Consider the following 25531-nt stretch of genomic DNA (forward strand, 5'->3'; position numbering starts at 1 on the left):
TAAAAAACTTGTTTTAAAAGCATGCATCAGGTTTATTTCAATGCACATAGTGTATTTATGTTAATTTTATGCAATAAAAAAAATTACATTTGCACCATTTTTATGAAAGTTAAGACTGAATGGACCTGAATATGTCAAATGGTGTAACCGGCAATTGCGCAATAGTATGAGAAATATTAAATATTTTATCCACCTTGATGGCATGTAAGCGTAATCATGAAAATAAATTAAATATCATTTTATTAGTTATTTCTAAATGTAAACTTTAATGTGTTTTTGTAATATTCGTCCTGACATATGCTGAAAACAGCTCTTTTTTCTAAATAATCTTTGACGAATGATATAAAAAAAATCATATTACACTAAACTAAATGATTATATTTTATTCCACATTTTTTATGAATATATGTATATTTTAATTTAAAATACTAGTTACACCAATTGACACAGACTGGTTACATCACATTGACATTTTTGCAATTATCCCCCAAATATTCTTTCAAAATGAAATAAAACATGAAAATTTCAGACTTGGTCCTCAAAAAAGAGAATGTATGCAAGTAATCTGCAAATTTATTTTGAAATTTTAATCCTTTTACATTAAATTGAACCATACAGACACAAAATAATTAACGTCACGTCATTGACCCATTTAACATTGAAAAGTTGTTAAATATAATCTAAGATGTAGATTATCAGGTCATTCTTCTGCTTTTTTTCCAAAACAAAAGTTTGAGTTGTCTATGACAGTGTTTTTAAAACTTTTTCGTCGTGTGGCCCCCTTGTGTACGATGCATCCCTTTGTGCCACCCCTGGCACAATCCTGCGGCCCCCAGTTTGAGAACCACTGGTCTATAAGCTAGTATACTCCGAAATATTGACCAAAAATAATAATAACTTTCAGATAAGATTAGATTAAATTTAGTCTCAGTCTCAGATCAGACCACTGACCCAACTTCGGATGCAGAAAACTTATCTGGAAACACTTAGAAGATTCAAAGACGTTTTCTGATTGGTTGACTTACACAGGATTTACTGGAGAAATATGTCGCCATCTTTAACGGTCCACGTAGAAACAACATAAAGACGTTTGATCGTAGAAGAAATCGGTGACGTATACTTCATCAAATTTGAAGATTGGTTCAAAACCAAAACCAGATTGGTTGCTTTAAGTGTCAGTCATATGGCCTCTTGGGCAGTCCTTGACCATTCAAAGCGGCCATTTACTGTTTTATATGGTTTCAGCAGTAACAACATAAACAAGCGGCTTTCGTGGTCCAAACGTAACTTCCGGTAAACTCCGCTGAGAATAAATTACAACAAAGTACTTTAAACATAGTTTATTTTATAACAATCAAAATAAACAACACATAGATTACCCAGGACATTTGTTATTTTCGACAAGGTATTTGTTCAAGAGTTCAAATAGTCAGACCATTAAAAAAAACTGAAACTGGAAGTAAAGTTCGGACCAGAAGTGTATCGCATCACCGCATGTGTGTCCGATGAAACGTCTATACATAAAATCATCATATGTAATGTAAAGAACATTCTGTTTAAATATAACCTTAATATCTTTAATTTTAGTAAGGCAATGATTGAAATTAAAGTAAAATCAATTATTAAAATCAAACGTTGATGCTATTAAAGACAGGGTGCATGATCTCTGAAACCCAATGTTGACATTTAAAATCACCTAAACAAACACGCCTCTACCCCAATCGAATCTGGACCTTCTTTTGAAAGACCCGCCCCACACATATGCAACCCAGGCAACGATGTCAGTTAGTAGACACGCCCCTTACTACTGATTGGCTACAAGTGTGTTTTGGTACTCGGCCTGACTCCATTTTCCAAAGCGTTTCTCAAAAACCGTACACTCCGCCTTTAATCTCAGTTACAAAATTATAAAACTTGCTCTTTACGATGTTTCTCCCCAATAAGTTTCAAAATATTTATACTTTTATCCTCTCAATGCAAGATCAATATTAAAAGTATCAATATTTTTAAATAAAAAAACTATTATCTATAATTTTATGGCTCCTCAGCTCAACGCACCCCCTTCTTGCACGCTAAACATTGATGTTAAAAAGTTTGCGACGATGCTATAGCTGCAGACACAGCGCTGCATGTTAGCAGAGAGAGAGCCTGCTGCTCAAGACGCAACAAATCATTTGTCTGTTATTAACCCTGAGCCTGTAATTATGCAGATTGCCATAGATTTTCCCTGGGTGCCGAGAAGTGAGATCCAGGGGTTGCTCACAGCATGGCAGGCGGCCGGGAGAACGGCCGCGCATTACTGAACTTGCCACATTCATCACTGTGACTGATGGCACAGGCAGCCGGTCCCCGGGTCCCGGTGGTTAATGTAGTGGGTAATTAACTGTCATTTGCCTGGTAATAGGCCGATGATCAATGGTTTGTGAGGAAACAAATTCTAATTCGGCAGCTGATGAATGCACGCTGCGGCCAGAGCGATTGAAGTCGCGGGGGTGGCAGAGAGACAGAAGAGGAGAGAGATGGTGTCAGAATTTTTAAATGCCTCTGGAGGTAACGGTGTTATCATTATTTTTTCGGTGTAAAAAGAAAAAGTGGTTAATTTGTTGCCCTTTGAATTTGGAGAGTACCTAAACAATTGAAGAAAAAGAATAAAGGCCTGACGTTTCAAATAAACAGGATGCTTTGTTTTGTTTAAAATCGTATACTTTTAAGTTTAAAACTCTATACAGTAGCTTGCAAGAAAACAACGATGCTTTGGCCCTGCAAACTTTATCAATCCAATAAATTTGTGAATTCAATCAATACTTGATTTCTTGCAATCTACAGTAATGTGTGAGATTTTTTTTCCAGCTTTTTGACATTTTTTCTGTCCAACACAGGGTTTAGAACCGAGAGCGTGCTTTTGATAACAATTTAAAGTAAGGTTGTATTTGTTAACATAAACTAACAAAGGGCAAAAAAGTTTTATAGCATGCATTTATCTTTGTTAAAGGAGACATTTCACAAGACTTTCTTAAGATGTCAAATAAATCTTTGGGATCCCCAGAGTATGTATGTAAAGTTTTAGCTCAAAATACCATATAGATAATTTATTATATCATGTCAAAATTTACACTTTGTAGGTGTGAGCAAAAATGTGTAGTTTTTCGGTGTGTCCTTTTAAATGCAAATGAGCTGATCTATGCACTAAATGGCAGTGCCATAGTTGGATAGTGCAGATTAGGGGTGGTGCTATCCCCTTCTGACATCACAAGGGGAGCCAAATTTCAATGAGCTATTTTTTCACATGCTTGCAGAGAATGGTTTACCAAAACTAAGTTACTGGGTTGATATTTTTCACATTTTCCAGATTGATACAAGAACTTTGGACCCAATTACAGCACTTAAACATGAAAAAAGTCTGATTTTCATCCCCTTTAATGTAAGTTAATGCCAAAGCAGTAACTTTTGTTTTAAAAATGTATTCGTAAATGCTGAATTTTACTTGAAATGAACTCGAACTAAGATTAATAAATGGCGTAGAAGTATGGTTAGTGTATGTTGTAAATGTTGTAAAGTGTTACCGCATTGACTGATTGAATGAATCTCACTGGATACTGTACTAAAATTCTCACTACTGTGTTTCTAATTGTGGGTTCACACCAGCAGCGTTTGAGGCATCAAATTCGTGTCTACCGGGTCTAGTTTGCCGCTTGAATATTTTGAGTTTACTTTATTCATTCGCGCGTGAAATTCCAGTCATCGAGACATTCACGCGGAAATTCGCCTCATGGGAGGGGCTTCTGCGACTCTGCTCACTTCCTTCACTACTAGAGCAAGCAATGCGTTTTTCCGCCAAAGTTCAAATTTTTTAACGTTTCCCGCGACAACGCTCAATTCGTGCCATTTGCGCGAACTAGACGCACGAATGAGGCGGAATCGCTAAACTCTTAATTCGCGCCGCGAGACCTCCAGACGCGGGTCAACACGTCTTCAAATTGACTTAACATTGAAATCACTCACGCTTGACTCCTCTACCGCAGCTGGTGTGAATGCAACATTACACTACTTAAACAGCACCACTTGTACAAAATGGACATGGTTAAACTTTTGTTAAATTTAATTTAATTTGTTAAACGGATTAAAACAATATCAATTGACAAAACGTCTAATTTTTCTTCTTTAGACGTACCACAAATAATAAGAAGGTGTGCGGTGGGTGTTTGTTTATAGTTTTGGGTAATGGGTTTCAAGTTTGGATCATAACGTCTTTGTTTTTTTCACTGTAAAGAAAAATGAAGAATGAAGTTAAAACAACTTGCCTTTGCAAGTCAATTCAACCTACTATTTTAAGTTTTGACCTGTGATAAGTTGACATAACGTATAATCAGGGTTCCCACGGGTCATGGAGTTTCTGGAATATCATGGAATTTTGAAAGGTCTTTTCCAGACATTGAAAGTCAGGGAATTTTATATTTTTTGTCCAAGTCATGGAATATTAGGGATGTTTGTTTGTTTGTTGCTTTAACTGATGTTAACTGATTATAATTTAAACAGCTGTTTATTTGCACTCTTTATTCATTTCACGCATTTAAGCTACATTTTTATAAACTCACAGTGTACACTACATTATCCTGGCTCACAGTGAAAAAAGGGATTCATTCAATTTACTCAATTTGTTTAAGGTAAGTGGTTGCAATAAATTTATTTAACCTGCATTTAAACAAAACAAAAATCAAAAACAACAAATTAAATAAAAAACTTTTGTTTAAATAAATGTATTGCAACCACTTATCTTAAAAAAAATGAGTAAATTGAATGAATAATTTTTCTCAGTGCACGGCATCCTGGACAAAGGTCATGGAAATTCTGGATTTTAGTCAGGGAAAAGTCTGAGACATTTGACTTTGAGTGGGAACCCTGTTATAAAAACAAGTTAAAATTGTTTAACTTCCTTTGATAAGTTAAAGTAACATAAAAATATATGTTGATTTGACAAAAATGCTGGGATTTTTTACAGTGTTGGTTTATAGGAATTATTCGCATGTTGGAATCCCAGATGGGCTTCGTTTAATAGGGAGTCATTTCCAAGGATTTCGTAGCTCGATGACAATATGGAGGTGACATCGCTAATGCATTTTCCATCGGGGAACTGTCTAATGATTACAGCAAAGCCGCACGCTTCGGCCTCGCCTAGCGACCACTAGGATAAAGCCTTGTGGAATAATTTAATTGGTGTCTGTTTTCCTCTCATCAAATAGGTGCCAGTCAACTGTGAAAAGCTGTTGTGCACCTCCAGCACCTTTTGTGTCCGATCAGGTGCTGTGATTTGGCATTCTCTTTTAACTCGCGAACCCGAGCTGCGAGGAATTTTAATTTCACAGCCTGTTAAAATATACATGCTATTTTGTCAGCCTTTATGTCGAAGGGAGTGCGATTTCCTCTGTAGTATTTTACTAATATCGCACGGCCACTGACCACGGACTGGAGCAATAAACTCGACTGAACTGAGAAAACCGTAGTACGTGGTTCACTAAAGGCCCTACGTGGGAATGCCGGTTTTTCTGTAGTCGTCTTCCTATTGGGTTTTTGCCTTGCTAGTCACATAATACTTTAGTACACAATATTTTATAGCTTTAATCTCAATGACCTGATGGCTGACTTGATGCAACTTTAAGTAGTACAGCAAACAAATTTGCTGAGTTGTAAAGATATCCTGAGTTATCGGTGTAATAGCCCACTGGCAGAAACTGGCACAAATACAAATAATATGAATTGTGATTGGTCAGATGGTCTCGTCCTGGCTAAGTTTCCCAGTCAGAATGTGGTCCATTTAGTCTAGGTCTGGCTATGTGAGACTATTCTCTCCCAAGCTGCGTTTAGAGAACATGTACCTCCGAATTCATTACAAGCCTAGCACGCTTAATTTGCCGCCTCCCTTGAGAGCCATTAGCGTCTGCAGCATCAAACTGGCAGACCGGTGAAAGACAAGTGGCAGGTAGAGCTTCATCCATCTTGCTGCCCCTCCCTGTTTCCTGGTGGGCTGGGAAAAAGACCTAGGGAAGAGCTTTGTGCGAATTGCACTGGATGTTTATGGCCCAGTTCCCTTATTTCAGCAGCAGCAGGTGCCTTTGTTGTTTGCCGAAGCGAATTCAAATGAACACAATTTTGAGATTATAGATGCATAATTAACACATTACATATGTTGCCATTAGACTAGCATACTGTGTTTACGTGTACACGATATACATGCCGATTATGCTTAATAAACTGATAATGTGTTGGGTCATGTAAACACGTAAATTGGTTTTCTTTTATCGGGGGAAAGCCAATAAACGGCAAAAGCAAAGTTAGTAGTTCAGCACAGGCAGTTTTTTGCTCATTACGCCAATTTTGCATTGCATGTAAACGCTTTAACTGGCTTTCTAGCAGTTTTGTTCATGTGCGCATGTAAAAGATAAATGTCACACGCGGAAGTAAATGCAAAGTAACGCATAAAAGTCTGCACTTTATACAAGATGTAATATAATTCAAAATGCCACTATTTAGGTGGGAGCAAAAATGCGCTGTTTTAATGTTTGTACCTTTAAAGGAACATGCCGTCTTTTTGGCACTTTAGCTTATCCAACAGAGTTAGAGAAGTCCATACATCCCTTTTTTCATCTCCATGCATGCCGTAACTCCACCCAAGTAGCATTGCTTCGCCTTCTTAGAATTTAGGCGCTATTTTGTCACTTATTGGAAGCAGTATGCTAGCTGGAGCCATTTACTTCCAGTCTTTGTGCTAAGCTAGGTTAGCGATGGGTGCGTCAGACAGAGTTGCGACACGTACGGAGATGAAAAGGGTATGTATGGACTTATCTAACTCTGGGCGATACGGTGAATAAGCGTCATTTCACTTTATTTATTATGACTCAACTTGTATACTTAAATGTTCTGATTTCTTTGTATGAATTAAATATTTGGCTTGATGGCTACATCTGGTGAAAATTTTGTGTCAATAGCATACTTAGAAATCTCCTTACTGATAAAAATGATGATGTGTCAAATACTTATTTTCCCCGCTGTAGATGGTATTGTCTCATCCCGTATCCCGCTGGGATAAAATGCCAATATATAACCAAAACTCAATATGCCTAGCCCTAGTAGTGCTATTATTGCAAATTTAATAAAAATCTAATAAATACTTTGTTTTTTAATCATAAAATGTGTTACTACAAATAACAAGTAAAAATGTGGACCGACCCGCCTGCACAAAATCCTTGTTAGCCGAGAGAGTCTAAGAGGCGCCTGTGGGACGAGCCTATTATTCTGCAGGACATTAGAGCGAGCACATTCATTAGGGATTCATGACTGTTACTCCACTGCGACCCAGTAAAGGGGGTAAGGGGAAAAGAGAAATATCTGATAACGAAATCATATAACAAAATAACCTATTAGGCGGACTTCTTCGGGCACTTTTAGCCGTCGTTGTTAAAATGATAAAACTGCATGCCACTCTCCGACTCTGTAAGAGATCGCAATCTGATAAATGATCTCGGGGCCTGGGATATGCAGGGTTGTTTATTAACCTTCAAAAACTATGTTTCCCACAGGCAAATAAAAAAAAATGAGAGAAGCAGATAGATTTTGCCCTCATGAATACCTACAAAATTAAGGGCTACTGTCAACACACCTTGAAACAATAAAGGATTTTTCCTATAGCGTTCTATGTAACATGATGATACTGTAAAAAAAACTGAGTACGTCTCACAAATCGTTTGGCGAATTAATTAAAGAAATTATGCCTTTTCCTTTGAGCCGACTAAATATAGACACGTGTGTGTTATCTTGTCTCAGAGAAAGTGCACAGCCAGAAGGCCTCGGCACAGATTAAATGATGAAGAGGATTTTTTACTTCCATCTTTTAGCTGATCTAAAAGGACTCGTATAACTTTAGACATTTCTAAGTTTGTACCATTCAATTTTTTAAGTTAAAGTCTGTGCAAAGTCATTTCATTTCATTATTAATGTTAGACATGTATTGCTGAAGCACATTACATAGTCCTGTTTGTAATTTAGGCTAAGCCATGTTATAATTACTCTTTAAAAGGAACATACATCTGCTTAAGGATACAATTCCTGTGGGCGGAGTTTGCGTAGATTGCATTGCTTCAGGGGCGTTAACTTGATTAAAAAACTTACTTTATAAAATAACTTTGACATTGAGTGCGTTTACATGCACAGAATAAGCGGAAAACTATCAAAAATCAAGATTTGTCAAGTTTCTTCCAGCCAGTGAAGTCACCGCCTATAGTACATGTAGTATATTTTCAAAATCCTGTTTTTTTTTTTTTTTAAATAAAATGTGTTTATAACCCTGTTTAAATAAAGGTGATTGTGACATCTCACATGATCCTCTGACATCCGACAATTGACTACTGCAATTCATCCCATAATTACAGACTGATATAAATTTTGGTCTCTAGCAAGCTCTATAACAGCGGATAAACAATTGCATGCTGCTTATAATGTTTTTAGAGATAATTTTATGAACAAACCTTTATGGATAATTATTTATTAGCCAGAAAAGCCAAATGAATTTCATTGGAACATTTTGTGTGAAACCCCAAGAGATCACTTGTAAAATAAGTATTAACTCTTTCCCCGCCATTGACGAGTTATTTTGTCAATTAAGAGAAAACATTTGCATGAAAAAAAAACGTGTTACTGATTAGTTTTTATGGTTATCTGTAATACTGTGACTATCCACTAGATGGCCAATTTATAAAAAAAAAACTGAAGCAAAAACATTATTTATTAATTTTACACTCTGTGTATGTTCTGATAATCGTTCTGAATCTGATCTCCAACAAATTTCCTTCACAAATATACAATTTTGGCACTTTAGCTTATCCAACAGAGTTAGAGAAGTCCATACATCCCTTTTTTCATCTCCGTGCATGCCGTAACTCCGCCCAAGTAGCATTGCTTCGCCTTCTTAGAATATAGGCGCTATTTTGTCACTTATTGGAAGCAGTATGCTAGCTGGAGCCATTTACTTCCAGTCTTTGTGCTAAGCTAGGTTAGCGGTGGGTGCGTCAGACAGAGCTGCGACACGTACGGAGATGAAAAGGGTATGTATGGACTTATCCATACATTCTGATCTCCAACAAATTTCCTTCACAAAAATACAATTATTTCAGCTTTTTGTTAAAAAAATTAAGAAAAATATCCATATTTAAGAGTTTATAAGCAGATAGGATGAAATGTTCTTTCATTCAATATATTTTTATGTTTATATATTTTGCATTTTGTGAAACTTTTGTGAAAAAAAATGAGTTAACATATTGTCCACATGTGGTGACATGATCACGTGAAAAATTTGTAGTTCCTCTGTAAGGGTACCCAGCTACAGTAGATGATGTTACCTTGGTAACATACAGTATGTGATCTTGCAGGATATATCATCTTTAGGTGTTCAAAATACAATATCACATGTATATGACTGACTAACCGGCAGTGAGAACACAGACTGAAACTTTTTTGCACCTTCAAAAATATTTATTATCTTACCTTGCCCAGCCATGTTCCTGAAATATCATAAATGCTATAAGAAACAATAGACAGATGCCACCCAGACTCCGGGGTGGACCCACTGTGTTATGAAGCCCCCCCCCCCCGATATAAGTCATGACGTTGTATTTGATATCACCATTCAAATGAATTTTCAGATTTTGGTTCTAAATCTTGTTTTAAACTCTTTGCCAGGTTGTTCGGTGTGACAGGAAACTGTGCAGCCTGCAGTAAACTTATCCCAGCATTCGAGATGGTCATGAGAGCCAAGGAGAACGTTTATCATCTGGATTGCTTTGCATGCCAGCTGTGTAACCAGAGGTAAGCCATACTGTACCAAACCCCTTAAATTCCTAATTTGGAATATTTGAAGCAAATCCACATGCAGATGTGTCGCATTATGGACCATTACTGGTTATCGAACCCCTTCCAATCCAAAGCATCTTACAGTAAATATATTGCAGTGACGTAACCTCTTAAGCCCCACATTGCGTCTCACTGAAGTGCACAATTCTGATAGGGAATCCCGGGAACTCTCAAGTTCATAAAAATGCCCCTCATTTGGTTTGAAAAATGACCTTGGGATTTCACGTCCAGTTGTTTTTGGCAGGCATTTCCTTATCCAAAGCATCTGAAATTACATCGGCCTACAGTACAGTCCCTCTGGAGCAAAAAGTACATTGCTCAAGGACACAAAAGTGATAGGGGATAAATCTTCAGTATATAAATCGGCACACTGGGATACGAACCAGCAACCTTTTGTGTTGTACGCTCAGCACGTTCTTGCCAAAGGTGTTTGGCATCCATCGCTTACAACAAAAAAAGAAACGCTTTTACATATTTTTCTTGTTTTGCAATAAAGGATATGAAGTGAATTGTAGTCGACAGCTGTATCGATAATTGCTTTGCAAATACAAATGTACTTTTATATCAAATCAGACTTCGGAACGCTAAACAAATTTGTCATTGCTGCAGTTTGCTATGCACAAATTGCAATGCACTACTTTAAATATTGTATGCCCAGCAGTTTTCTCATCGCATAATGTGTTTGCTTCATCACATTGAACAAATTGTGTTGTTTGTCCTCATTCACAATAAGAAATAGAGGCCATTTGTCTTAAAATCTGCGAAAATGGTAAAGCGAGGCTAAATAAAGAAAAACGTACCATATGCACAGGCCGTTCATCAGATACCCGTTTCATATACTGCACGCATAGGTGCAACACGATAGGGACAGATTGTGGGATCCGGTTACGCTCAATTAACACCAGGTTATTGTCTTGCCACTTCACTTGACTGCACGAACCACGTTCACCTAATCTAAGAAGTCAGCTAATCTTCATCAGCACAACCACAGACAGGTCTAGCGCTTGGCCGGCATTAAAGCCCATTTAGACCCAGGCAAATCTTTCTTTTCGCATTAGGCCAGCCGATCAACTGTTTAATAAAATCGGCGTCAGTTTGCTTCGCACGCGCAACGAAGCCTTACTGCATGTTTCATTCGCCCATCACAATTCAGCACAAGATTTATAGCATGGCGCTGATGCTAATTGCCTGTATGACCGGTGCGTGAATTTCCTGTCAGTTGAAAGACACTTTTGGATGTTTTGGTGGAAGGTTTTACATTGATTTGAAAACTTATGCGATGCAACAAAGCTGAGCAAAGTGGTCACATAATGTATTTGGAGACATCAGCTGCACTTAATACGTAACCCTGGACCACAAAACCTTAAAGGGACACTCCACTGTTTTTAATATTTTGCTATGTTCTTACCTCCATTTAGACAAATTAATACATGCCTATCTTTTTTCAATGCATGCACTTAATCTTTGTACAGAGCGTTGCGAATGTATTAGCACTTAGCTTAGCCCCATTCATTCCTTAGGATCCAAATAGCAATGAATTTAGAAGCCACCAAACACCTACATGTTTTCCCTATTTAAAGACTCTTACATGAGTAGTTACATGAGTAAGTATGGTGGCACAACACAAAACTTGCCGATTTTTTAAGCAGATAAAAACGAGAACTATATTGTATGGCGGAAGAACACTTAGTTTGCATCACTTTGACGTCGGCGACTAAGACTTTTGCACAGCACTGTATGTAAAAGATTTTTTTAATATTCGTAATATCTTTCTAACCTTTTTGGCGCTCCCTCACAGTCCTATTTTAGTTCTCGATCGCTGCCACCTTTAACTCGTATAATAATAAAACGCTGCACCGCACCGCACCTGGTTGGCTCTCACATCAGATCGCAGACGACTATCTCAGACAAAATCCAAGTGTTTTACAACCTCGATTGAATTTATCAGGATGAGAAACCGTTTTCGGCATCAGATCTTCACTATGTGTGCGTTACCCAAGAGAGCAGCGTATCAACTGCCTGATATGCAAATCGCCTCCATTTGACCACCAGCAAATTCATTCGTCAACAAGCTGAAGAGACATTATCTCCACAGACACACGCCATCCGACACGTCTCAGGCACTTTGTTGCGCCGTCAGTGTCTTCTGAGAAAGCCAAGCGAATTCTGATGGACTCGAATGAAAGAAAAGAGGAACGGCCGGGCTTTTCATGACGCGTCCGTCATCGTGACAGCTCCGCGCATTACCCGAGCCCAGACTCGTCCGGTGATGCTTTTTAATAAACATCAACACAAACAGCAGAATGCTTTTGATAAAATAGATATTTGAAAGAGACACAATAATGTCAATCGTTGTTTTGAATAGCGAGTCGGACCAAATTAGGTTTCATACATGCATGTATTTATTTATTGAACGTGCTTTGCACTTAGCGACTGAATAAAAGTGTCACTGATTGAATCGGGAGTAAATTTATAGTTTTATTCCTTTCAGCCCCTGTCTGTTAACTTTGAGGATATCTGTATGTTAGTGCACTTCAGAGCATCGACAAATGTATCAATAATTTGTGAACACCCAGCCAAAGAGTTACTTTTTTTATTCTGTGAAATATAACCTTGATATCTTGATTATGTCAAAGATTGAAATTAATGAATGAAATCAAACTTTGATGCTCCAAATCTCATCATACGGTTTTGAGATTTACGCATTTGCCGAAAATATAGTAGCAGTTAACAGATGGCGTGCTAAAATATCAACAACTTATTTTGCACTTCTTCTAACACCACCTGTATGCAACCTGTGCACGTTCTCCATTTCCATAGGCTATTTAAATGAGGGTCATTCTGTTACTTTGAACGTTTTAAGAATGGCTTTTCTCATTTGTTCCTCTTCTGTCTGCTTTTATATACATCCCACCCCTGCACTCACTCTTCTCATTTCCCTTCCTCAAACATTATTAAAGAGGCCGTGGCCTTTAAAAGAGCCATCTAATCCATCTTACAAACCGCTCCGCTCGACATCAGTGACGTGGAATAGGCATTTTGATGCTTGGAACAGGCTATGGGGTCACTCGGGTCACTCAGTATAATTATTCTCCCCCATGAGGGTCAAAAATGGCCCGACATTGGTGTTTGATGCTTAAATTATTACAATCAAGGTTTTAATACGGCAGGGCCACCCCTCCTTTCCTCACACATGTAGCAAAGAGGTTTCATTAGTCAGAGCAGTCCACACAAAAACATTATTAAAAATATCTTAAATACTGGCCATCATTAGATTCATTTCAAATAAACTTTGAGCCGGATCCGCTCTGGAGCTGCTGACCGGATCCAGACCAGAGTCAACTGCTGTCTGTTTTTTTTTGTGTGCATCCTCCGTACATGCTATGATGTCACCTAGCCCTCTCATATCTCGACTTGATGACTTCTAGACAGCAGACGACTTCAGACCAGTTCCACTTTGGAGCTGCTGACTTTGGCACCGATCCGGCCCATAGTCGTCTGCTGTCTTGGTTTTGTTTGTGTCCTTCGTATATGCTATGATGTCACCAAGCCCTCTTATATCTCGAATTCATGAATTCTAGACAGCAGATGACTTTGTGCTAGAAACGCTCTGGAGCTGCTGATTTCGGCATGGATCCGGCCCAGAGTCATCTCCTGTCTGGGTTTTGTTGGTGTGTGTTCTTCGTATATGCTATGATGTCACCAATCCCTCTCATATTCGACTTGACGACTTCTAGACAGCAAATGACTTCGTCCAGATCCGCTCTGAAGCCACTGACTTCAGCACGGATCCGGCCAGATCCGCTATGGAGCTGCTGATTTCGGCACGGATCTTGCCCAGAGTCGTCTGCTGTCTGGGTTTTGTTTGTGTGCGTCCTTCGTATATGCTATGAAGTCACCGATCCCTTTCATATTCGACTTGACGACTTTTAGACAGCAGAGGACTTTGTCCAGATCCGCTCTGGAGCCGCTGACTTTAGCACGGATCAGGCCAGATCTGCTCTGGAGCTGCTGATTTCGGCACGGATCTGTCCCAGAGTCGTCTGCTGTCTGGATTTTGTTTGTGTGCGTCCTTCGTATATGCTATGATGTCACTAACCCCTTTCATATCTCAACTTGATGACTTCTAGACAGCAGACGACTTCAGGCCAGTTTCGCTCTGGAGCGGTTTACTTCGGCACGGATCCAGTCCAGAATCGTCTGCTGTCTGGGTTTTGTTCTGTGTACGTCCTTTGTATATGCTATGATGTCACCAAGCCATCTCATATTTAACTTGACGACTTCTTGACAGCAGACAACTTTGGTCCGGATCCGCTCTGAAGCTGCTGACTTCAGCATGGATCTGGCCCAGAGTCATCTCCTGTCTGGGTTTTGTTTGTGTGCGTCCTTCGTACATCCTATGATGTCACCAGGCCCTCTTATATCTCGACTTCACGAATTCTAGTCAACAGACGACTTTGTGCCAGAAACGCTCTCGAGCTGCTGACTTTGGCACGGATCCGGCCCAGAGTCGTCTGCTGTCTGGATTTTGTTTGTGTACGTCTTTCGTATATGCTATGAAGTCACCGATACATTTCATATTCGACTTGATGACTTCTAGACAGCAGATGACTTTGTCCAGATCCGCTCTGGTGCCGCTGACTTCAGCACGGATCCGGCCAGATCTGCTCTGGAGTTGCTGATTTCGGCACGGATCTGGCCCAGAGTCGTCTGCTGTCTGAATTTTGTTTGTCTGCGTCCTTTGTATATGCTATGATGTCACCAACCCCTCCCATATACGACTTGACGACTTCTAGACAGCAGACGACTTTGAGCCAGATACGCTCTAGAGCTGCTGACTTCGGCACGGATCCGCAAATGTAATTTCATGTTATATTCCCATTGCTGACCAAACACTGAACAGTATTTTACAGTTTGGACTCTTATGACACCTTATCATCAGTCATACTGTCATCTGTAGAGTATCCCATCATGCATTGCACCCAGACCTAATCTAGTAGTGATAACTAATGATTAGGGTTGGGTACCGAAATGCGGTGCCATTATGGCACCGAAGCCTATATGGGCGGTACCTACCGGACCGAATCAGAACACAGATTTCGGTGCCTCATTTCGGTGCCTCTTAATGCATGAACGATTGACTGAAGTATTTTGCTCTCTGTAGCGCAAAAAGCATAATCACACAAGCACAGCACATTCACTAGTTAAATTATACTGCACTCATATGGTGTAAATAATTTCCTCACTTACAAAATTCACGTGAATGTGAAAGTCGGAAAGATTTGATAATACAGAGGATTCAAGTTTGATTTCTTTGCTTAACTTAAGTGAGTTTGTTCATATTTTACATTATTGTAGTTTTATATTGATAAAAAAACGGAAACCAATCATTTGTTTTGAAAAATCTAAGGATCTTAGATTTATTTATGTTATAGGGCGGATAAAATGTTTACCGTCTATTCGTTTTTGTTAAACGTTAAGCGAGTCATTTTACATTTTTATTGTTCTGTTTTAATAAAAAAATAATAATGAACAAATAAGCATTCGTAGTAATGAAAATTATGTCAATTAAATCTTTCATTTATTTGTGTTTTAACGCAGATACCATCCGTCGAATTCGTTTTATTAATAAAAAAGCAATATAAGCAAGTTTGTCATTGGAGCTACTATTTTATTGGAGTTGAGTTTTTCGTTAAGAGTAATAATGAACAAACATTTAAAAAATTAATTTTATTAATAAATGGAAATATTAAATAATCTAATGTTAAAGATTAAATAGCCAACTTTTAAACTTCTTTGCCAAATATATTTTCAAAAATATGCGCTGTGTTTAATAAGTTTAAAATGTGAAAAAATCCTCATCTGCACATCCCTAATAATACAAATCGAACAAATTTTGTAAGAATATATGTCCAGGTTATTTTTATATTCTGACTTAAAAGAGCAATTTGGAAAATGAGATCCTCAGAGGAGCGCGTGAATGCCGCAATTGATCTGACGGCAGCTTATTTTATATTTTATATGGTTTATAAAAATAGGGAATATCCCACACACTATTAACTTGCAAAAAGCATAATTTTGCAAGTTAATAGTGTGCGGGATATTCCCTTTTTTATAAATGTTTGGTGGACTTCATTGTCTCTTCATCCAACGCACCTAACCGGAACTAACAGGTGTGCGACATTGTTCTTCTATTAAATATTTTATATGGTAACATTCCTTCAGAGAATTTGCTAAAACGTATTACCTCACTAATGTTTTTATTAGTACTTCGGCTAATATTGGCCTGAGATGGGCCGCGGCAGTCACGAGTGTCAAGTTCATCGGAGACAAGCAGAAAGCGTCAAAACGTGAATGGTTTCACAAGCCGATAAGAAAATATTTTGGGTGAATTCAAATGCCGTTTTGCGCCATTGAAGGGAACTTCACGAATAGGATTTCGCATGAACAGTCGATCCAAATAAAGAGAAAAAGACGCTGTATTTTATTGCTCTATTTGCCAAGTGTGTTTAATTAGCCACACTATGAGACACAATTGCGCAACTTTCTCTAGAGTTCAAGAGATCTGATCTTCGAAGGGAATAGGACATATAGGGAGGATCACTTTCGATTAGAACTCGCCCTTTATTTTTTTGAGAGCGGCAGCCGCGTAGGCTTTAACCAATCATTGAACAGATTATTAACAACCAATCATAGAACATTTTTCTGAGCTCAAAGTGGAGTGTTGAGAAGATTTTATTTAATTCACAAATCAAAAATTTCATAAAAAAGAAATCAAGAATGCAGGTCTTAAAAGATGATGGTGCTTTAGGCAAATCATTAATAAACAAATGACAAACAGAGAAGAATTTTCATAGTGTTTTATGCTGTACTTTCATCTACCATCTTTCTATGACTCTTTTTTTCAAAGTACCGCTTTAGGCACCGTTTAGGCACCGGAACCGTTTTAAAAGTATCGATTTAGCACCGGTATCGAAAAAAACCCAAACAATACCCATCCCTACTAATGATCTGGATATGAATCTGCTCACCTGGCTGGAGGTATATTCTTAGCCTACCTAACAGAAATCTGTGGGACTGCACGTGTGCGCCGTGTTGTTTTCAGACTTTAGCCGGCTGTTAGCCACAGATCAGCCATGTAGGGACAGATAATCGATGAGCCTGTCGTCTGCTCAGTCCTCAGTCCCAATTTCTGGTGATGAGCCTGGGCTATGCTGCTCAGAGGCTCCCCGGGAGATTCGAAGAAGGCCAGAGCCCGGGTGACAGGTCAGAGAGGTCACAGGGATGGGGCACCGTCCTTGTCAGGATGTCTAAAAAGCATGGGCCAAATTGGGTCCTGCGTACTTAGGAATCACAGTTTCGGCCAGAATCAATAGACTCTTTTGTTCAATTTGCCACTTTGAAATGCAAACACTGATCGCCATAATGATTGGCTCTTTTACGTAACAGGCGGGACTTCCGTTCTTATAGCCAAGCATTACAATTTCTTACCTCTCTCTTATACTATATCTGCAGTCTGTTTTCGAACTGACATCAATTCTGTTCTGTACTATAACATCTCGTTCACATCATCCAAGGTTTCTTTCAGTATTTTCATTCATTCTCTCTCTTTCTTCTCAGTCTTTCTCTTTCCTGCATGTTATTTCACAGAAGAGGAATGTTACTACTCTAGTTAACACAGACCTCAGAGGCAAATAGCTGACGAAGCCATACATCATTAAGTCCACTGCCTTGGAAGCCATCTTTTCTTTAACAAGACGGGTCTCGATAGACGCATTCATCATTACTGTCACACCTGAGGAAAAGAGAGAGAACGAGAGATGTATTAAAGGTGGTGAACGACAGAAAGAAATAAAACAGAGCCTGAGAGAACATAACGAAATTGTTCATTGACCCTTCACTAAGTCCCGCCTCGAAAACGTGACCGATCATACTGTAGCAATGGTTGCCATCCGCCGTATTATGTAAATCTATGTTTTAAGACATTGTACATGTGCATGCTGGGTATTGCGTGTCATCCATCACTCCCAAACCAGTGTGTATTAGTAAGGACATTTATATTTGCTCAGAGGTATTTAATCATGTTAATGCATAATTCATCAGTTTCTGTAAATAAAACAGGCTTTCTCATTTCATACTTTCAGCAAAAATTGCACTCTTTAAAAATTTTTAAAGAGCACCTATCGTCTGATTCACGATTTTACATTTCCTTTGGTGTCTAAATGTGTATTAGTACGTTAACGATATGCAAAAAGTAAACGATGACGCGAGTTATCATCTCCAACGTAAATCTCATTTCAGTTTACTTCCTTGGATTGGTGATTTAGTAAAGACCGACATTATAATTCCTCCAACTTCCGAATCTTTCAAACTTGGTAAGGAGCGTCATATTTCTGGCTGACGTCAGATGTATTCAGGCCAATCACAACGTACAAATTAGCTGGCCAATCAGGGACACAGTGCTTTTCAAATCAATGAGTTTTGTACAAAATCCATGCGTTTCAGGAAGAGATTGAAATCTGTAGCTACAAAAAATGTACGGTATCTTGAAAATAATGTGGTTTTTAACCATAAACCACGCGAAGACATTGCATTATACCAAATACACAACATAACGTTGTTGTTTTTTAGCAATGAAATAGGTGCACTTTAAATTGTTATATAAAACTACAGATTGTATTTTAAGTTTTGACTTTAAAAAAAGTTATAAAATCAAGAAATAGTTTTTAGTTAAAGTAACATAAAAATATATGTTGATTTGATAACAATACAAGTACACTGTAAAAAATTCCTTGTTGCACTTACATTTTTAAGTTTATTCAACTTGAATTTACAACTTTCTTGACTAATGAGGAGTTGCTATAAATTATACAAAATAAAGTTGAATTAGCTTAAAGTTATTTCAACTTTATTTTTATTTAAATCGACTCCTTTAATTGTAAATTAAAGTTGATTAAACTTAGATTAAGTGCAACAGGGAATTTTTACAGTGTAGTCTAAGAGGCAAGTTCGAGACTAGCAAAGGGTCGAAATTTACGGTCACACCTGAGTAAACACCACATCAGACAAGTTTATGTTTTCTTCCTCCACTTGATGGAAAAAGCAATTAAAGCAATCGAAAGTTGAACTCATCTGGGGGAGGAAAGATTAAAAGAGAGGCCAAAGGGGAACGCATCAAGCTAAGGGTAATGTAGGTGCGCCGAACATGTGGCGATCTCTAATGACTGCGCGCGAAGGGCGACGCGAGGGCATTTATTACCGACGTCTCTGATGGGCTGACTGCAATATCCTCGTCATAATTGGCACGCAGATGTCACAAACGCTGTTGACATTTCACCAAGCAGAAACAATTTGGCGCAGCGACGAGGGTAAGAGGCGACCGAAAACACAGGCTGTAAATAAACAGAAAGATCCTATTAGCCGAGAAAGCGAGAGAGACGGAAAAAAGAAAGAACGAGTGCTCAGAAGAGGAGGTGGAGAGGCCGGGATGTCAAAGAAGACAGACACTAATGGATTCCTGGCAAGAATGTGTCATTTAAACAGGACGTTTTTATTGGAGTGAATGACACCGTAACATTAAGCACACCTCTGCTTTGTGTTAATCACCGTGTCAACAAGCGCGATTAATGGATATTACTTGTTGATACGAGGTCCAAACTAATGGCTGCGCATTCCTGCTTGACATTGGCATGTTGTGTATAACAAATAGAAAGTTTTCTCTTGGAAAGTATTTACAATTTTCGCACTCGCTCATTATATTCGAGAATGACGGAACGGATAATGGTTATCCGATCTTTCCGTCTCCTACGCGTTAAAACGGTCTGGAGTAACACGTTTAAGAGTTAGTAATTGGTGAAAGTTCATGACGTAAGAGGATTGTAGAAATATTGCATTCCCAATACAGCCTCCAGCAATGGCAGAGGTGGCATCAACTAATTCATTTTAAATACTTTTATAGAAAATTACACTAATAAGAGTATTGTGTCATTAGCATACGCCAGATCGTATTAAATAAAGTGCACTTAGGATACCGCCTATCTAGGCAGCTCAATGGGCTATTTTCTCTCCTTAATCCTCTACACTTGAAACCGGGAAGGGAGGTTTGGGTTGGGAACGCTGGTCAGCCACGCCAGTAAACACGAGCACTCGTTGGCGCACCGACCTTGTCGAACTCTCGCTGCGAGCAAGATAAGCAACCCTCAGGACGACTAAACACACAGAGCTTTCTCGCTCCCCCGTTTTTCTTTCTCAAACTTAATCTTCTTTCCAAAAGGTCAAGTGAGACAGGGGCCCGTTGGGCAGCGCTGAAGCAGAGGAATCTGTGGGGTTTATTTATGAAACCACTGCAGGTGGAGAAGATGCCGCGTACCTTTGCGATAGACTCTAGAGATACTCTATCCAAACCGCGTGTCTGAAGGATAAGTCCTCTAGACGCACAGTAATATTGAGGGGGTGGGATACTTTTCGTCGTGAATTACAGTAGCATGTCTTTATCCGTCTGTGGGGAAGTCTATACCACATTTGTTAGTAATGATCCCTTTTGAGTACCTTGCCCGTACCCCTCCGTGGCATTTCTTTAATTGTGGGCACTTAGGACCTGTGGAATTTTAGGAAGTACACACTTTTTATATTTTTACAAAAGTTTTCATGTCGAAAGCATTACAGCATTTCAAAATTATCTTTTGTGTTTGACAGTTATGTGGTGTAAATAACAGACTAACATTTTAAGAAGAAATGTGACCCTGGTACAGAAGACAGAAGTCGAATAAGTATACTTGTAGCAATAGACAAAAATACATTGTATGGGTCAAAATAATAGATTTGCGTAATTATTAATAATTAATTATTAAAACATAATAGATTATAGCAAAACTAGGATATTAGGTAAAAATTATTTCCTACCGTAAATACATAAAAATATTTATCATTAGTAATACTGTATAAAGACTTTATTTGGACAACTTTAAAGGATTTTTTGCACCCTCATATTCCAGATTTTTAAATAGTTGTATCTTTGTCAAATATTGTCATATTCTAACAAACCATACATCAATGGAAGCTTATTTTACAGCTTTCAAATGATGTATAAATTTCAAATTTCAGGGTCACAAATGTCCGACTGCTTTGGCTTGCCTGGGCTAAGTGTATAGCTAGGAATTTGTGTGTCCCAATTAAACTTTGATTAAATTATTACTTATTACACAATTTAATTTTAACATAATAAAAAAAAACATAACATCTCCATTAGAAATCTCTAGTTATAAAAACCTTTTTAAATGTGATATTTAAATTGGTCTTGTTGTTCCCTGTTGTTCTTTAAAAAGTTATTATTGTAGTTTTTTTTTTTTTGCATTTAATCTCAAACACATTCTGTAACAAAGTACCGGTAAACTAAGACAAAAGTTGTTGGACAAAATTTTATTAAAATTTTTGTCAAAATAGGGACAGAAGGTATTATATATATTGAAAAATTTAAATAATAATTATGATGTAATAAATTATGATTAATAATAATAATAATAAAGATAATAATAACAATAATAAATATTTTTATTAAGATTTTTCCAACGAGCAATAGCCATCATTTCTCCATCTTGGTTAAATATAGACCTGATATATTCCAGCTATGAGTGCCAAATTGAGCCAAAATAAACTTGAATTTGTTACATGTCATTTTTACATGTCAAAAAAATTCTTGTTGCACTTAAATTTTACAAAAAAAAAATGTTTATTTCAAACATTTTAAACAACTTAAATTAACAAGCTTTTTAACTTTCTTGACTAGTCAGGAGGTGGTATAGATTTAAAAAAAATAAGTTGAATGTGCTTCAGTTACTACTTAAATAATAAACTAAAACTTTATGTTTATAAGTTATAGCAACTTCTAAGTAGTCAAAAAATTTGAAATGACGTATATATTAAGTAATTAAACTTAAGTGCAACAAGGAATTTTAACAGGGTATGAGATACCATTATGTAAGCAAAGTGCACAGTGATTACAAGATATTTAGTTTTATTTATATATTTATTTATTTTCATTTATTCTTGGGCTGTGGTTAGACATCTATTAAATTTTTACCAAGAGCCCAAATTTTAGCCTAGACGTCTGGGCTGTGTTAGGACGCCTATTAGACGTCTTTTAAACGCAAAATTGCTCAAACTTGCTTTTTTATAATTTCCTTATTTTCCAGGACATTTAAACATGATGTTAAAAAGTTTATAGGCCTGGTTTCACAGACAAGGCTTAGCTAAAGCCAGGACTAGGCCTTAGTTAAATTAAGATGTTTAAGCATCCTCAATAAACATGCCTTAGAAAAAAGACATTACTGGGTTATATCTTGAGACTGTGTTGTTTTAAAGGATTAGTCCATTTTCTTTAAGATAAAAGTTAAGATAAGTTACTCACCACCATGTCATCCAAACTGTTGATGTCTTTCTTTGTTCAGTCGAGAAGAAATTATGTTTTTTTAGAGAAAACATTCCAGGATTTTTCTCATTTTAATGGACTTCAATGGACCCCAACACTTAACAGTTTTAATGCAGTTTCAAATTGCAGTTTCAAAGGACTCTAAACGATCCCACACGAGGTATAAGGGTCTTATCTAGCGAAACGATAGTCATTTTTGGCAAAATAAAAAATTGCACTTTTAAACCACAACTTCTCGTCTATCTCCGGTCATGTAACCAGTGCCAGCGAGACTTCAAGTAATACATCATCACATCAAGAGGTCACGGATGACGTATGTTAAACTATGCCCCAGTGTTTACAAGTGTGGAGAAAGAGGACCGTTCCAACGATGTTGTATACTAATTATGATACTAATTAATGTCTTTATGTCAGTTTGTTGTTTAAAATGGTCCGCAAATCTGCGTTTCATACACGTGACCTTTCGACTTCATTACGCAATTACGTGAGGTCGCGCTTGCTCGCCACAGGACTGAGCAGTTGTGGTTTAAAAATGCATATTTTTTATTTTTCTTAAAAATGACAATCGTTTCACTAGATAAGACCCTTATGCCTCGTTTGGGATCATTTAGAGTCCTTTGAAACTGAAATTTTAAACTCCATTAAAACTGTTAAGTGTTGGGGTCCATTAAAGTCCATTAAAATGAGAAAAGTCCTGAAATGTTTTTCTTAAAAAACATAATTTCTTCTCGACTGAACAAAGAAAGACATCAACAGTTTGGAAGACATGGTGGTGAGTAAATTATCTGCATTTTTTTTATTAAGAAAATTTACTAATCCTTTAAGATCTGTCAGTGCAAGTTATTTTCAGTTAAGACAGCTCTTAGTCTAGGATTAGGCTTAAGCCTCGTCTGTGAAACCATGGGATATTATTATATAAAATAGTTTTAACAAAATGGACAGTGCATATACTGTATATTTTTGTATGCATCTGTTTACCTGTTAAGAGTTAAAAAATAAAGGGAAAATCAACCACTGAGATATAAAAATGCTTGTACTTGAACATTTGTCGTCTTGTTTTGTTTTTTCCAGGTTCTGCGTTGGAGATAAGTTCTTCCTGAAGAACAACATGATCTTGTGCCAGACAGACTATGAGGAGGGTCTGATGAAGGAGGGCTACGCGCCGCAGGTCCGCTGACTCCCTTCCAACAGTCCTGCGCAGATGAGGGGAATGAGCTGAGAGAGGACCTGAAGGGGGACATGCAATCAGACACAAAAAGCACTAGTGTCCTCTCCAGCCCCTGTTCCCGTCACACTGTATATATATATGAAGACGGGGGACAGAGTACTGTACAGATTAGACGTTTTTTGTAAGTGGGAGAAAACCGGCGTGACGACGATCTCGGACCCCTGTAGTGGTCGTAACGATGCTGTGTGTGATGGCCTTATGAAGACCCGTTGGCCCAACGTTGTGAACATACACGCACCCAACAATACTGTCCCAACCATAACAAAGACGATGTTTCACTTACTTCAAAGGATTTAAATAATTAAAAATAAGCTAGATATTTATCAGAGAGAAGTTGTGAATATGTTTGCAAGAAAGAAGGGAGCCAAGTCAACGAAACATCTCAGGTTGAATGGGTTTCCTTGTTTTCAGGCTCAAGTAACGTGATTTAATTTCCAAAAAAAACTCCTGTTTTTGTAAAAGATGACACTAAAGACATTTGGGTATGACTCTATGTAATGGGATTTGATGGGAAAAGTGGGGTTTGTTACTTTCACTGTATTTATTTACTAAGCTTTTTGTCGTTGCGCAAAATACCAAGACTCTGTCTCTTACTTGTTTCTACCTGAATTAAATCAATGCTCAGTCGCCGAGCATCTCGAGTGTCACCCTGTTTTACAATGTCAGATTTTTGGTCGATCAGCAGGCGTAATCTTAAAACAATCATGTGAATACCTGGTCTGAGGATTTACCATCACCAGGTTTTGTTTACTGTCGAGTCGAGGCAACGCTCAAGCCACATCACTATTGATGTTGAAGCATTATTCCTGGATAATCCTTTTATCGTCTGCAGCTACCTTTGAAGACGGAGGGTGCAAAAAGTGAGGACAAACTTCATTTGTATATGGCGGTTGTACATATTTACAAAAAAAAGATTCCTTTTTGCTTGCTATTGTATATGGATTTTCTTTTTATGTGTTATTCAGCATGAGATGTTTATTTTTAGGATGTGTACATACTGTACTGTAATCATTTTAAGCACAAATGTAATACAGTTTTATTGTGTTAGCAATGTGTTGTGACTGGCTTCTCGTCTGTTTTTCCTCCCTAAGAGTTTTTAACTTTTACACACCCCGTCATCCAGACGTACATGAATACGTTAAATAATAAGGTTGTATTGGTAAACCAGATTAGTTAACAGCTACAATATTTATTATTTTTTGTTAATGTTATTTAACATTTACCAATACAATTGTGACCCTGGAACACAAAAACCGTCTTAAAGGGATAGTTCGCCCAAAAATGAAAATACTGTCATCATTTTCTCATCCTCGTGTTGTTATAAACCTGTATGAGTTTTTTTTATTTTGATGAACACAAAAGAAGATATTTGGATAAATGATGGTAAGCACACAGCTGATTTTACCCATTGACTTCCATAGTAGGAAAACAAATATTATAGAAGTATTGTGATAAATGATGAAGAAGATATTTTGATAAATGATGGTAAACACACAGTTGATGGTACCCATTGAATTTCACCATATTTATTTTATTCCTACTATGGAAGTCAATGGGTACCATCATTTATCAAAATATCTTCTTTTGTGTTCATCAGAATAAATACATTCAAAAAACATGAGGATGAGAAAATTATGATTTTTGGGTGATCTATCCCTTTAACCTCTTGAAAAGCACCCCCATTCTGTCCCGAAACCATGAAAAGACCTAATTTCACTAAAAGGGCTGTTTTTACTAAACCATTTATAGTATAAGCTGTGGTATCATTAGATAGAAGACACTTTGAGCTTCGTTTTCCATGTTTCAAAATTATTTTAAGATAAAAATTTAAAAGGTTAGAGAGGCTGAAGTACATTGTAATAAAAAATTTTTTGCATAACATCTTTTTTAACACTAAAAATCTTAATGATAAATATATGTGTGAAACCTAGAAATGCAATGAGGCCAAAGCCACAAGTCTAAAGAAGTTATATTTC

At 37.5% G+C, this 25531-nt stretch overlaps 2 protein-coding genes across 6 annotated transcripts in view; one reads left to right on the top strand and one right to left on the bottom strand.

Moving 5' to 3' along the window:
* The window catches only part of lmo3 (LIM domain only 3), a 51696-nt gene extending 27090 nt beyond the window's left edge, over nucleotides 1-24606 (top strand). For all 5 annotated transcript variants that reach the window (XM_065285041.2, XM_065285040.2, XM_065285039.2 and 2 more), the window contains exons 3-4: nucleotides 9730-9855; nucleotides 23399-24606. In XM_065285041.2, the coding sequence (XP_065141113.1) occupies nucleotides 9730-9855; nucleotides 23399-23504 (232 nt within the window). In that variant the 3' untranslated portion in view covers nucleotides 23505-24606. The remainder of the gene's footprint in view (nucleotides 1-9729; nucleotides 9856-23398) is intronic.
* The window catches only part of b2m (beta-2-microglobulin), a 198797-nt gene that overhangs the window by 75709 nt on the left and 97557 nt on the right, over nucleotides 1-25531 (bottom strand). The gene's annotated exons all lie outside the window — the stretch shown is intronic.

Source organism: Paramisgurnus dabryanus, chromosome 1 (assembly GCF_030506205.2).
Source record: "Paramisgurnus dabryanus chromosome 1, PD_genome_1.1, whole genome shotgun sequence".
In the NCBI taxonomy this organism is placed as follows: Eukaryota; Metazoa; Chordata; class Actinopteri; order Cypriniformes; family Cobitidae; genus Paramisgurnus; species Paramisgurnus dabryanus.